At 44.4% G+C, this 16026-nt stretch overlaps 1 protein-coding gene across 1 annotated transcript in view; it reads right to left on the bottom strand.

Annotated features, from left to right (window-relative positions):
- Positions 1 to 16026, bottom strand: part of immp2l (inner mitochondrial membrane peptidase subunit 2) — a 189017-nt gene that overhangs the window by 25032 nt on the left and 147959 nt on the right. Inside the window, exon 4 of the mRNA XM_040038769.1 lies at positions 9464 to 9529. Within this exon, the coding sequence (XP_039894703.1) occupies positions 9464 to 9529 (66 nt within the window). The remainder of the gene's footprint in view (positions 1 to 9463; positions 9530 to 16026) is intronic.

Raw genomic sequence — 16026 nt, 5'->3', positions numbered from 1 at the left:
ACTGATAATCTCCCTCGATCTGGGGCTCCACGCAAGATCTCATCCCGTGGGGTCAAAATGATCATGAGAACGGTGAGCAAAGATCCCAGAACCACACGGGGGGACCTGGTGAATGACCTGCAGAGAGCTGGGACCAAAGTAACAAAGGTCACCATCAGTAACACACTACAACGGCAGGGAATCAAATCCCGCAGTGCCAGACGTGTTCCGCTGCTGAAGCCAGTGCATGTCCAGGCCCGTCTGAAGTTTGCCAGAGAGCACATGGATGATACAGCAGAGGATTGGGAGAATGTCATGTGGTCAGATGAAACCAAAGTAGAACTTTTTGGTATAAACTCAACTCGTCGTGTTTGGAGGAAGAAGAATACTGAGTTGCATCCCAAGAACACCATACCTACTGTGAAGCATGGGGGTGGAAACATCATGCTATGGGGCTGTTTTTCTGCCAAGGGGACAGGACGACTGATCCATGTTAAGGACAGAATGTATGGGGCCATGTATCGTGAGATTTTGAGCCAAAACCTCCTTCCATCAGTGAGAACTTTGAAGAGGAAACGAGGCTGGGTCTTCCAACATGACAATGATCCAAAACACACCGCCCGGGCAACAAAGGAGTGGCTCCGTAAGAAGCATTTGAAAGTCCTGGAGTGGCCTAGCCAGTCTCCAGACCTCAACCCCATAGAAAATCTGTGGCGGGAGTTGAAAGTCCGTGTTGCTCGGCGACAGCCCCAAAACATCACTGCTCTCGAGAAGATCTGCATGGAGGAATGGGCCAAAATACCAGCTACTGTGTGTGCAAACCTGGTAAAGACCTATAGTAAACGTTTGACCTCTGTTATTGCCAACAAAGGTTATGTTACAAAGTATTGAGTTGTATTTTTGTTATTGACCAAATACTTATTTTCCACCCTGATTTACGAATAAATTCTTTACAAATCCTACCATGTGGATTCATGGATTTTTTTTTCACATTCTGTCTCTCACAGTTGAAGTGTACCTCTGGTGCAAATTACTGACCTCTGTCATCATTTTAAGTGGGGGAACTTGCACAATCGGTGGCTGACTAAATACTTTTTTGCCCCACTGTACATCTTAACAAGGAGTTCAGTCATTTGGGAGAGACTCAGAGTAGAGACGCTACAGAGGAGCCAGCTCGGGTGGTGGTTTGGGCATGTCGAGTTAGGAGGTGGTCCTGGGGTTGGCACAGGACACACTTGACAGATCATGTCTCTCGGCTGACCTGGTAACGCCTCGGTGTTGCTGTGGATAAGCTGGTGGAGGTGACTGGGAAGAGGCAAGTCTGGGCTGCTCTGCTTAGGCTGCTGCATCTGAGCCCAGGTGAGCAGTAAAAAAATTAAATAAACAACAAATAAATTGGTGTAATAAGAGCACATTTTGGGGCGTAATTTTAGCTCTCTTTGGTCAAACCTTCTCTAAAATACTATGACGTGCAAAGACAAAGCAAAAACATGAAGAAATATAAAAATGAGACATAAAATCTTATCATTACTGGGACCATGAGACATCTTTATGTGCATTTTTATTGGGAAAAAGTGGGGGGGGGGGGCTGTTTACCTATTTACCATTGGCTCTGCTGCTTTTCCGAGTATCAGAGGAAGGACAGAAAAAAATAGCCCAGTGGAGCAGTGTTGGTTTTTAATTGCATTGCTTGTCTCATTCTTCAGCTAATGTGGAGGCTTAATGGACTCTGCTGGCCTCGGCTTCAGAGCAGATGACAGCTCGTCAAGGTGATTGACAGGCGTGGGGGCGGAAATTTGACCGAGTCCATTTGAAGGAGAACTAAGAATAGGCCAACTGTCTCAAGACATAAACTTTAAAGATAATTCAGCAGTGAATCATCAAGAGGAGGAAACTGCTCCTCTCTGCTCCAACTGTTTGTGCACTGACTCAGTGTAACTGCAGTTTTTATTGAAAGACTTCATGGCATAAGAAAAAAAATTAAAGGTGTAATTAATAACAGCATGGCAGCGGTTTTTATCGTGTGACAAAGCTTATAAGAAAGGCCCATTTCTAATCAGACCCAACCCACAGTTGGTGAAAACACAATAAAAAGCAGCTAAGAGTAAATAATAATGAACCCATATAAGACTGAAGCCCAGCTGTGGTTTAAACCAAACCAGCTCAATCTAACAGGCGGTTTTAATGCTTTTAATGCCTTTGCTGCCTAAACCACACAGTTTGAACCACATATTTTTGTTGGGCAAACCTGACCAAGAAATTTTGTTGCTTAAACTGCATCAGAAGCGAATATGTTGGCCTCTAGCAGTCCTTCAAACTTCTTATGTCTGTCAGTTCTTAATTGTAAGCCTGTAGGGTATAAAAGTGCTGTAGAAGAGCTAGTCCATTTACACTGCATGAGACAGCTCCAAACAAGGCTGGTCAATCCCAAGAAGATTTGCTTCACGAGGTAGTAGACTTTCCATAGTATGGTTACTATGGGCTGTCAAAACCAGTCCAAGTCGGTGTCATGTCCCTATGTCGATGAAAATAAACTCAGCCAAAGGTTTCATGATTTGAGAGTTTGCCAAAGTTTCTTTTCTTTGAATTTACAGGTTAAAAATAAAGACAGTGATGCTAATGGCCACAGAGAATGTCTGGGGACACGATGCTCTCGGTAATAAATAAAAGGCCATCTAACGTTCAGACGGTGATGTTTAGGAAGTTGCTGTATTAGAGCCAGTAGCCGGGGCTGCTCTGTTCCCCTGCTGTGTCTCATTAACTGAACTGTGGAGCTCATTTCCTCACGAGAACGCTGCGTAACAGGGCTGAGAACAGATCCCACTTCCTCCTGAAGGATATCCAGGAAAAAGAGCATGACTCAGTCTCTCACACACACACACACACACACACACACACACACACACACACACACACACACACACACACACACACACTGCACTCATACAAGAATATATAAATAGCAATCTGCAGCCTAACTTTCACGTGTTCTTTACATTGGTTCAGTGGTGCAATTTCAAGACTTAATGTAGCATCAGGACGATTCGATCTGATTTAAATAGCAGATTTGTGTCCATAATGCACCAAAATATTTCCTCCAACCCGTCAGTCCCACAGCTGAAGCTTGGACCAAAGCGGGTCATCAACAGAACGGCTGAAAAAGGAAAGAATCGAGCTGCTGCAGAGCTCGGAGAGCCGTGCATGAATAAATGCTGCAAATCTCAATGACATGAAGCAACCCTGTGAGGGAGACTGGGTTTTACTGCACTACGTAACGTGATGGCTGCTTGGGCTGGGAGTACCTGAGGTGTAAAGAACCACGAGCACTAAGAGGAAGTTTAAACTCCAACCTGACATTTTACGTATCACAGGCAAGCGGTCAACTACACGCACGAGCTCGGATTTATAAATGATCCAACTGACTCGTACATCTTTCCACATTTTAATTTTGCAGAGCTGCTCGAGACTCGTAAGCCTCCGCTGTTTATCTGATGTGTGTACATGCTGGAGTCGACTGGCATCACACGAGTTTCTGGTAAGCCTTTGCTGTGATCCCATCTGCGTGTTGGGTCCTTGCTGTACACGACTAGTTTCAGTTTGAGGCAAAAAAGAGAAAAAAAAGCTCGACACTGCTCTCAGCACTCTGACATGCTAGTTTCATGGTGTGCTGCACCAAAATCCTTTTCTCTAATGTGTTCAGCCTCCTGGTAAATGCAGCACAACACATGATGCCAACAATTCTGCTCCCATTATCAGCGGGAGCCTCTTTATAATCAATGCAATAAAGTGATGCATCTTGTAGACAAACACTTTAATCTAAAGAAAAAGAAAAGAAAAGAAAATGTTGAACATTGAGGCTCGAAATGTAAAAGAGAGGAGGTGAACGATGGGGAGTAACGGTCCAGCAGGCCGTGAAACAGCCTCACATACCAGCCACATACCTGAATGACGCAGTTTAAAAAGTTAAACAGTGTACAAAGTGTTGGTGAGTAGTGTGTCTACCCATGAATCATAATGTGAGATGGTTAATGGGAGAGGAAACCCTGCAACAGACTGGCGACCTGTCCAGGGCGCAAGCTGATAGGCTCCAGCCCCCACGACCCTGAATTAAGGAAGTAGAAGAAGATGGATGGATGGAGAAAAAGAAGAAAGAACAAATTTCTCCAGAAATCAATCAATCAATTAAAGTTCTGGTTTACAAGAATCCAGAAGAAATTTACAACCTGGGAACTAGAAACACACTCGTGGAATGACGCAGCCTTCAGCCGGTGTGCACATGGCTGGATAAATGCGTAAAAGCTGAAGGATGCTTGAAAAACTTAAAAAAAGGGTTGATCCTGTGATTTGATGTATAAAAAAGCTGAAACGCTACTCAGTTTGAATCTGTGTGTAAGGAGCTTGTTAAGAAACACATCTGCACACTTTTCTTTCCAAGCTCCTTAGACTTCGATCACCTGGATGATTGAGAACCTTCACAGATGAATCAGGGTATGGTTCTCCTTTAAATCGCTGCTGATGAAAGCTGCGGCTCACAAGCTTAGTGGAAGAGTCTGCAGCATCCGAGTATCAGGCAGCGAGAGTGCTCGTAGTCCACATTCACAGGGTCGTGCACCATGAGTTTGTCCCCGAGTGTCAGAACTCCCGTGTTCCCGTCACTTCCTGAGGTGTCTTAACCACAAACTGCACGAACCGTGGCGCCCGCCGTTTTAACACCAACGCAACACTCATGCCAGAAGGGTTTTTTCTTGTTATCCGCTTGGTTCATTTTCTCACAGTTTCAGGGCATCGTTTTTTCCGGTTGTGATAACTTCTTTGAATAGCAAGCCTGGCTGTTCAAACACAGCTGAGGCACGCAGCTGTGTGACCACAGGCCATCGTCAAACGAGTGGTCAAACAGAGGGTGCAACTGGCCTCCACAAATGCTGTCAGATAAAGTGTGTCTGACAATAAGCTGGTGAATATATGAACGTATCGCTTCACGTCCACTACGTAAAGCAATTTCATGCATTAAAAAATATATCCTGGAAACTCAGAGGCTGAAGATTGAGCTGATGTAAGGCAGGTGGCTGATGAGAGCGAATATTCAATGAAGACGGTGGAGAGAAATACTGAGGCCAAAAAGTCTGGAGAAAACAAAACAGGAAGAGATCCTGGAATGGTGGAAAATACTCCATGAAGAAAAGATTTAGAGCCGACAAAGTCAGGAAAACTCTAAAATGGGTGAGGATTTTTATAAAGACTTTCAGAGTTTCAGGAAGTAACGGAGAGCAGAGAGAAGCAAACTGGATGAAACCAAAGAGACAAAGGAGGAGCAGCCGGCTCTGGACTTTATGCTTTTCTGGGAGACAAAGAGTTCTGATGACAACTGACAAAAATCAGATTTAATGTATAAACACTTTGATTCTTCATCTGAAGCCCGAGGTTGATGAATCAACAATGTCACAGACATCCACAGTTATCCCCTCTCCTGTCCATCAAACACAGCGACTGGATGGACCTGATCTTTTGTGAGTCAGTCTGAAAGTGTCATCGCAGAGACGTTGGCGTCTTCTGGGACTGACAGAGGAGCAAAAACTCTGCCGATGGGAGAGGATTTACTCCCCGCGTACACTACAGAGATGATGTTCTTGACAGCAAAAGCTGCACCAGGAGGAGGAGCAGGTGTTTGGTACATTTCTATCAACAGTAGTGATGATTGGAGACTCTGCTTGTTCAGGATGTTTAAAAATGTGAAGGAAACTCTAACGTGAGAACGAGATGTTCAGGATAAAGTGTTAGAAGCCTTTCAAGTTTTCTATAAATAGCGAAAAAACCCAAAGATTCATTCATCACATGATTCTGATTCTACTTTTTTCCTCCTTTTAATTTCTCTATTCTCTATTTAGTTTTCTGTAGACCCAGAGGCAAGATGTCTCACTGAAGTCCAGGGTTCATGACCCTAACAACTACACATGAGGCAAACCGAACCAAAGAAGAAGAATCAAGCATCAGTGGAATTAACGAGCAAGTCTAATGTCTTAAATTTCAGCCTGTCTTTGGTTCACACAGGTGTTACTTTCAGTATTGATTGGCTGTTAGCTTCTCTTCACTGGCTCCCTATGAAATCAAGAATCCTTTTCACACAGTATTCAATGATCATACCTAAATGACCTTGTAGTACCATATCACCCTATTAGAGCACTTCGCTCTCGCTCTGCAGGCCTACTTGTTGTTCCTAGAGTATTTAAAAGTAGAATGGGAGGCAGAGCCTTCAGTTTTCAGGCCCCTCTTCTGTGGAACCAGCTTCCAGTTTGGATTCAGGAGACAGACACTATCTCTACTTTCAAGATTAGGCTTCAAATCCCCCCAAAAGTTGATTCTGCTCACCTGGACGTAGCATTTTGGCAAAGGATTGCAAATTACTGCTGTCTAACTCATAAACTCAGATTTCCAGCAAGTTGCAATCAATCTGAGTCAGTCTGAGGAACTCGATCCAACTATTGGCAACTGGTTGTATTCCAGTATGGTATGGTTATGTTGCTATCTAACAGCAATGTTGCTGAGCATCTATATCATATTTCAGTTAAATCTTGATTCTGCAGCTACTACATGATGATTTGTGGAGGAAGTTCTGAGTTTGAGTTTCAAAGCTACGATCTATGATGTTCTGGCTCGATTCTGAATTTTTACTGTGACTTTCTGTGTATGTAGACAATAATAGATTTTCCACAGATGGCAACAGACTTGCAATTTTTGGTGAACAATATCCATTAATTGCTGTGCTATCACAAACAGACTGTATGTTATTGCCATCTTGCATCGTGTTTGTTCTTCGTGGTCTCTCCATGCTCCTCCTTCCTCTCTTTCCCCCCAAACTCCAGTCGAGGTTCCTTATTTCGCGTCCTTCTGCCCTTGCTTGAGCCGGGCCCAGTTCTTCCTCGTGTTGGAGTGTCTCAAATATTACATAAAGCACCTTGCAAGACTTTTATCATCAATATGAAATTCACGACTTTTTAGTTTGAGGTGATTTATGTTGAAATATAGAAAACCGTTCCTGTGGAGGTAAATATATGTGCAAAAACATCACAGAATTAGAAGAAAGTCTTTGACTGCAAACATAAATAATTTAATTTGTGGCTTAAATGTCTCTCTGTATTATTTCACTTTTAATCATCACAAAAAGCAGGAAAAAGTCATGTTTTAAGGGGCATAGTCGTGTGCTGATTTATGCCACTCATAAGAGCTTTTCAGACACTTTTCCATGTTTTCTGTGAGTTATTGCGACACGCTCAGTTGTTGTAAATGTCACTCAGTAACCCCTGACTCATTAAGTTGGGCTGAATCTGACGAACGCTGGCACATTCGTTTATTTCGCTTGTTTTCATTATTCAGTTGGAGGCGACGAAAAGAGATGAGAATGAAGCGGTTATGAAATTAATGGCAAGTTCGCGTCTGCCTACATTTTTCATTAAACTAGCAGTTATCAGGGAAAAGTCGGTGAAAACTGCAAAAACAATTAAAATTTCCACCTCCTGTGATTCCCCACAGCTGTTTTTAATTTCTGAGAAATGAATGCAACTCTGATGTTATGGCAGGAACACATGAAGCACACGACACGCATTTTAAACCTTTTTTCTTAAAGTGTGGTCTTACAGTTTCAGCTGTGTTAGCAGATGATGGAAAAGTTAGTTCCTCCAACACCAAGGTGATCAGATCAGGATCGCCGACCTCTCTTTGTGATGGTTTGTCTGTTATCCGCTTCTGTTTCCATTTTCCTTGGTCTTTCCTCGTCCTTTGTGTGGTTAAACACACATTCTTGGATTTTATTTATTCTTTTGCCTCCTGTGTTCTCCAACTTTGATTTACTTCCTGTTTTATTTTGAAGGACCAACCCTCATGTTGTTGTCTTTCCTTTTACTTCCACTTTCTTAAGAGCTTATCCAAGCCTATCCCAGCTCTCATAAGACAAGAGGTGAGGCACGCTATGGGCCAGCCTCACACCGTACACTTGTAAGGGTGCTTCTTCCTTCTGTCTTCCTTCTCTCACCCCAACCAATCACAGCAGATGGCTCCGCCCCTCCCTGAGCCTGGTTCTGCCGGAGGTTTCTTCCTGTTAAAAGGGAGTTTTTCCTTCCCACTGTCGCCAAAGTGCTGCTCATAGGGGGTCATATGATTGTTGGGTTTTTCTCTGTATCTATTATTGTAGGATCTACCTTACAATATAAAGCACCTTGTGGCGACTGTTGTTGTGATTTGGCGCTATGTAAATAAACTGAATTGAATTGAACTACTTCTACTAACACTGAGAATAACTAAAATAATACTGAGAGGAAGAAGGAGGAGGAGGGAAAGAGAGAAAAGAAATGAATGAATGAAAATGAAAATATGAACAGAAATAAAAGACGGGTCCTCTGGGGATGGCACACTGGGGGGTACATGGTGTTTCGGAGAAGGGGAGGTGCCATCATTGGCTGGTCAGAAGGGTTTTTGTTCTTTTTTTTTTGATAATTATTCTTTTATCTTTCATGGTGTTTTTGTTACCTTTATCTGGACCATTTAGAGACACTTCACTTGGACACTACGGAGGAAGCCTGTTTATTACTGGTTAGTGGACTGTTTTCTATCTATCAGTGACCTAGTCTACCTTAGGTATCAACCCTGTGACTCCCATGTGGATCTTCCCAGTTTTAGGTTATGCCCTGTGTTTGTTATCTGGGCCTCCTGCCATCTCCGGCGGTTACCTTGCAGGAGCATGCTCTGTATCTTTAAGCTTTGTGTGGGCCTCGCCACAGCTGGACATCCCAGCGTCCACTCCTGCTCCTCCCCAAAGAAGTTCACTCTCAGCAGCTTTGTCCGTGGGCTAACAGATGGGTGTCTGGCAGTAAAGATACGGCTTCTGCTCCTTCACTGCATGCTGTTTTTCCACTGAGTTAAAGTGATTAGCAAAAAGATGTTTCACTCTCTGATTAAATACCTTTTTTAATTAGACTATTTTGTAAACAAGAGCCGATCGAAATATGGGATACTGTCTCAGTGTGTGTGACAGAAGGATAAGACATTAAAATGTTATGCAGTCCCACATAAAGAGAGACACACCTAAAGGTGACAGTTATTTAAATAGAGGAACGTTATTGTTACGTCCGTTTAATTACAACGCGTAGACCACCTGCAGATAATCAGAGTCTGAGAGTCTCAGACTGGCAGGAAGGACGTGTCCCGTCATCATAAAGACTAAAAATATGGTGACAACAAAAGTCTGTTTCTAAATGTAGTGAAGAGTTTGTGCTCACGTGAGAACACGCTAGTGATTTATTTTCACCATGAGGTGATGCCAGCTGCTCTGATTAGAAGTTCGTCTGGTGAAGCGAATGTCTCGACTGCAGCACGATGCGGCGACACGTTCGCTCCCTCGCAGCACAGATCTGATGTGAAACGCTGTAGCTGCTGCTGTAATTGCGACGCCTCGGTTGGACTTTCAGCAAAGAAAAAAGAAGCTTCTTCCTACCTGATGAAGTCTCCCTCCAGGCCAATGACCCGTTTGATGATCTTCTGCTTTGGATTCCTCGGGGACCTGAGGGAGCAATAAATATAAATACATTAAAGGCAATAAGCATAAAACCCAAACAGGAAAACAGCCACATTAAAATCTTACAAGCGTGTTGTAGTAAACTGTGGAAACAGCTCTGTTCAGATCAAGTCTGAGGCTGCAGCATCTTTTTACCTGACGTCATCATATATGTTATTTTATGATTTGTTCAAAAAGTGCACGTGGGTGTGACTAAAGATCTGAGTTGCAAATCTGTCAAAATTTAAGTAAATCTGGAAAACCAGGAAAGCTATCACCCCAGGGCTTGAAATGATGCCACTTTGTGAGACATGCCACCTGTCTCAACTTTACACAAAGTGTCTAAAATCCCATCCTGGTTGAGCTGCAGGAGGTGCCTGGGGGCGAAGGATGGATGCAATCCGAGTTAATGATAAAAACGATAATAAAATAACGCTAAAAACCGATAAAAACCCTGAAAACCAAAAATTTCACACCTGAGCCTCAACTCTCGCGGCCCGGTACCAAACGACTCACAGACTGGTACCGGTCCGAGGCCCGGGAGTTGGGGACCGCTGATTTAGGTTATGGCAGGTGAGTAATTAAACACACGTGTCTTTGTTTTATGTTTTAAAAAGCATTTGATCAAGAACGTATTTAGAGACTTCTGGTACAAAGTCACCAACATGAAACAGAAACATCAGCCGCAGAGGTGGTGATGTTAATTCTGTCAGGAAACAGAGGACACATTCAGTCTCTGAAGAGGAGGCACCTTCCCAGTGCCCACATCCATGGTGTTAAACCAGAATCCTGCACAAAACCTCCGGAAAATAGTAAACGAATCTCAATTTCACCAACTTATTTTGACATGGCAGCAAACATGCTAACATTTTGGACATGTATGGAGGTCGTATCATTTCTATGAAGCAATCTGTCAAATGATAGGTTTAGCAGGATCCACTCCCCAATCTCATCGATTTATCATAAAAATTCTCTATTTTACCATATCATAAGAACTTGTTCACAAAAACATTTTAAGCTAAAAGACCAGACTCAGACCAGCAGGTGTCATTGTGCTGAGGTCCAATACATCTCTCTGAGAAAGCAGCTTAGATGGATCACAGATACAGTCGGCGGAAATGAGCTTCCTCCAAAGAGTGGCTGGCCTCTTCTGTAGAGATGGTTAGAAGTTCAGTTATTTGGGAGGAGCTTGGATGGATGGATGGATGGATGGATGGATGGAGGATGGATGGATGGATGGATGGGAGGATGGATGGATGGATGGATGGATGGATGGATGGATGGATGGATGGATGGATGGATGGATGGATGGATGGATGGAGGGAGGGAGGGAGGGATGGATGGATGGATGGATGGATGGATGGATGGATGGATGGATGGATGGAGGATGGATGGGATGGATGGATGGATGGATGGGAGGATGGATGGATGGATGGATGGGAGGATGGATGGATGGATGGGAGGATGGATGGATGGATGGGAGGGATGGATGGATGGATGGATGGATGGATGGGAGGATGGATGGATGGATCATGGGAGGATGGATGGATGGGAGGATGGATGGATGGATGGGATGGATGGGGAGGATGGATGGATGGATGGGTGGATGGATGGATGGGAGGATGGATGGGTGGATGGGAGGATGGGGGGGATGGATGGATGGAGGATGGATGGAGGATGGATGGATGATGGATGGATGGATGGGTGGATGGATGGATGGGTGGATGGATGGAGGGAGGATGGATGGGATGGATGGATGGGGATGGATGGGTGGATGGATGGGATGGATGGATGGAGGAGGATGGATGGATGGATGGATGGATGGGAGGATGGATGGATGGGTGGGAGGATGGATGGATGGGAGGATGGATGGATGGATGGGAGGATGGATGGGAGGATGGATGGGTGGATGGATGGGAGGATGGATGGGAGGATGGATGGATGGATGGATGGATGGATGGGAGGATGGATGGATGGATGGATGGGTGGATGGATGGATGGGAGGATCATGGGAGGATGGATGGATGGGAGGGAGGATGGATGGATGGATGGATGGATGGGAGATGGATGGATGGATCATGGGATGGATGGATGGAATGGCGGATGGATGGATGGATGGATGGCTGGGAGGGATGGATGGATGGAGGGTGGTATGGATGGATGGCTGGATGGATGGAGGGATGGATTGATGGATATGGTGGGAGGCTGGATCGGATGATGGATGATGGATGGATGGATGGATGGGAGGTGATGGCTGGGGCGGGAGGATGGATGGATGGATGGATGGTGGATGGATGGCTGGGAGGATGGATGGATCGGAAGATGGATGGATGGGTGGATGGATGGGAGGATGGGACCAGCCTGTATGGATGATGGATGGATGGATGGATGGGAGGATGGATTGAAGGATGGATGGGTGGATGGATGGATGGGAGGATGGGATCAGTACTCAGAATGAGAAGCCCGGTTGTTATTCTGAGCAGAGCTTTCTCAGAGTCAGATCGTGGCTGCACTGAATGAAGACTTCTGAGTGAATCATGTATGGAGCTCTAAAACATTTTGTAGAAAGTAGATGATAAAAATAGGACTAGGAAACTAGTCTGTCTGATTCAAAGTGACCACACCACCAGAAGATCAATACATCAACCACTGACCACTGAGAGAGAAACAGCTTCTTTTACAGATAAAAATTTACTAAATAAAAAGACCCAGTTTAACAGCAGGAGTAGCCAGAAATACAGTTAGGTCTCTGAACCACTTCTTTGAGGGGAAACAAGAGCAAATGTGGAGGTAAATAGGTGACGACATGCAGAGCGTGGTCAGAGTGTGGCTCGCAGCGGCAGGTTAACGTCCACACGCCTGTGCAGAGCGTGGTCACACATCGCTCTGTGGTTATAGGCCAGTCTACTGCATAGTTTACTTTATACATCAAACTGCTGCTGCTGCTACAGCTTCCCCTCACAGAGGCGGTGCCGTCATCCAGTCCGATCTTTTGTGATGGTCATCACGACTTTGCAAGTAACCTCTACCTGACCCCCCCCCCAACAAAAGAAGTGGCAGTGTTGAAAAGCAGGAAATATTAATCTCATGTTCATGTTCCATCTCCAGCTCCGATTGAACGTGAACTGTGGGGGCAACAGAGTTCATCCAGAGGTGGGCTGACACCGACGACACAGGTTATTTTATCTTATGTTGAAACAATATTCCCAGATCCTTGCTTTAAAAATAAAATTTTATTTTATTTTTGAACCAATATGAAGAACTCTAACCTCCTGTTGCTAAGTAAAAATGTCTATTTCCTGACTGCATGGCGACTGGTTGCTGGATAAACCAGTTGCTGCATAGAAAACCTCGTTGTGCTGGCTTTGGTTTCTAGCAGATTGCCGTGGTTACCAGTACTTTGCATTGAAGACTTGTCTGAACACAAATTACTTGCCAAGTAGATGTGAAGCCAAAGAGTGCGATGCAAACTGGGAATGGAATAAAAGTTGTGCCTTTCTGCTGAAACCAGCTCACTAAAAGCACAGCTTTTACTCTTTGCAACCAATCTCACGTAGCAAAAGCAAGAAACTTTCTGCAACCACTCACCAACTAGTTTTGCCCTGGTAACTGGTGGTTACTATGGCATCACTGACTGGTCTTTAGGCCTGCATGGCTGGTGATTAGCAATTGATTTCACAGCAACTGCCAGCAACCACCCAGCAACTGGTCTGGGAACGCTCATTTTCCCCAAAGACTGGTGGTCTCAGGTGGTTACCAACTGGTAGCTAACCAGTTTCTTAACCAAGCTTAACCAAGCGTGTTGATGGTCAACAAGTCCTGCACAGCCTCAGCTAAGACACAGACAGTAGTTCACAGACAGTGCTGATAAACACCAGGCAGAGCTCAGTGACTGTACAGCAGCACAGAGATACAGCGGTGACCCCTGACCCCGCTGAACATTTATGGCGACTCGTGAAAACACAGAAAGCCGAACACTCCTGAGAAGATAAGCAGCTCTCTGAATCACTGCGAGACCCTGCTGGGATAAGTCGGGTTATCAGGCTTGAATAATCTCTGCTCACGTGTTTTTTCTCTTTGTGTCTCTTTTATGTGATGAAGCTCTGACAGGAATCGATCTCTGATTCACTGCCTTACTCAACCAGCTGCAACACTACAAACCAAACTACCCAAACTCAGCTGTTACTCTGGCTCGTTACAGCTGTAGAGACGAATCAGATCACACTGGATTCAAACACGCTGCACATTTCAGCTTTCCTTTAATCCACAGCATCTAAAGTGGAAGAATGAGTGATTCTTTATCTGATCATCAAAAAACAACAAAATAAAAGCTAAATTTTTTTTATTAATCGCTCATCATGGAGCTGACATCAAACAGGAAATCGAGCCACAGATGCTGAAGTTTGGTGTTCGGACCACCGACTCATCAGGACACACCACTGCCCATTTATGTTCCACCAACAGTCCCAAAGCAGTGAGGCGGAGCAAACCCTCAGGACAGCAGCGCTGAATGAACACGATTATTGTAATGTATGAAAGATCTCTTTCCTCTGATTTAAGTCTTATTAACAGCGTCTCCTGGATTGTGTGTTTATCTTCAGCTAAACTGAGGCAGTGAACATGTGGCGGTGATGAACAGCGTGCAGGCAGCAGTTACACGGCACTTTCATTTTACCTTAGAGGACAAAGGCACCTCCCACTAACCTGTTCACACACAGACTGTAACTAAAGATGGACACAGCCACTGTGATGTCACATGTTGGTTACAGAAGCACGAGCTTGAAGCCCAAACGCCATCTTTGTGTTTTGAAACGAGCGGTGGATCTGACAAAACCAAAACTTCATCGTCTTTTTTTAGCTCTAATATTGAAAATAATAAAATAATGTTGTATTCAGTAACTGAGACCATAAACTCATCAGCTGTGTTAACTGAGGTCAGAGATCAAAACAGCAGTAGGCTCATTTTCCTCTACACTTCTATACAACATGCTGTCCTCCTGAAACACACGAGTCGCCCCCTGCTGGTCACTAGAAAGCCTGTCTGTTTAAGACACTTTCATTAGCTTCACCTTCCAGACCCAGAAGCTGTATCCATGTCCTTTTTAGAGGTCCAGTCTCTATTTGCACGCAGACGTGAATGAATGTTACAGACTGTATTTATTTTTCAAGAAAATTCCCCCACAAGCATCTGAGAAATGGAGTTTCCAAAAAATGATGAATCTCATACAAAGTCTTAGAGCAAACGTTTGTAGCTGAACCTGCTGATTCATAACATGTTTCTATGTTTAAAGTTTGGAGAGATCATTTAATTTGAAAGTGTTCTTACACCAACTATGTGGCAAAAATAGTACAATCAGTGAATGAACTGGATATTCTTGGTGTTATTCAATAACAGCAAAGGATGGAAATCAAAATAAAACTCATTTTAAAAAATGCAAGTCTGCAACAGTACCAAATATAGAGCATGTAAAGACCTCTCTGCCCAAAGCGGTCGCAGCAGATGGCCCCGCCCCTCCCTGAGCCTGGTTCTGCCGGAGGTTTCTTCCTGTTAAAAGGGAGTTTTTCCTTCCCACTGTCGCCAAAGTGCTTGCTCATAGGGGGTCATATGATTGTTGGGTTTTTCTCTGTATGTATTATTGGAGGGTCGACCTTACAATACAAAGCACCTTGTGGCGACTGTTGTTGTGATTTGGCGCTGTGTAAATAACACCGAATTGAATTAAATAACTGTTTGTTGGAAATGAGCCGTGCAGGTGAAATTTTTCACATGATCGATTTAAACGGGTAGTCGGACCACCATGTGGCACCGATGCCAAGTCTCTAGTAGTTTATGAGTTACGTCATTTGCATCTAAGCATTTAGTAACCTTCGTGTCCTTTGGACATGGAAGAGGGAAAGGTTTACTATAAAGATGACCTCTTATTAACTTTTGCACAGCTGTGATCCTCAACCCTTTAAGGTGGAGCCAAACGGTGCAGGTGAAATGCACACTGCAGCATGACTGACAAACTGGATCTCCTCAACATTTCCAGGCCACATTTAAAGAATCTTGTGAAACACGAGTCCTCGAACCAAATCGCTTTCCCCACATCTCTGCAGTCGTTTGTCTGGAGCTGCTGAACTGTCAGATGTGGATTGGTTGTGACTGTGAGGGATGTCTGGGGATTTCCGCTCCACCTGTGATGGATGGACAGGTTGTATTCGATAAGAGTTGAAATGTTTAATGAGGCCATAAGATCATCAGGCCCCAGATCGACTGAGCTGAGGTTCGACTTTTATGCAGTCAGACTTCTTTGTGCAATCGGAGGAGTCGCCCCCTGCTGGTCATAAGAAAGAATGCAGGTGTAAAGCACTTCCAGAGAAGCTAAACTCTTCAGACTTGGTGCAATGCCCATCTTTTATATACAGTCTGTGAATTACCCTCGCCTGTGCCTGTTGGACCTTTGTGACTTGCACTATGACCCCTCCCAGGCAGGCTGACGGTGCTTCACCTTCCTCCTCCT

This window comes from Simochromis diagramma, unplaced genomic scaffold (assembly GCF_900408965.1).
Source record: "Simochromis diagramma unplaced genomic scaffold, fSimDia1.1 OVJJ01000366.1, whole genome shotgun sequence".
Taxonomy (NCBI): Eukaryota; Metazoa; Chordata; class Actinopteri; order Cichliformes; family Cichlidae; genus Simochromis; species Simochromis diagramma.
This window is presented reverse-complemented; position numbering and strand designations above follow the sequence as displayed.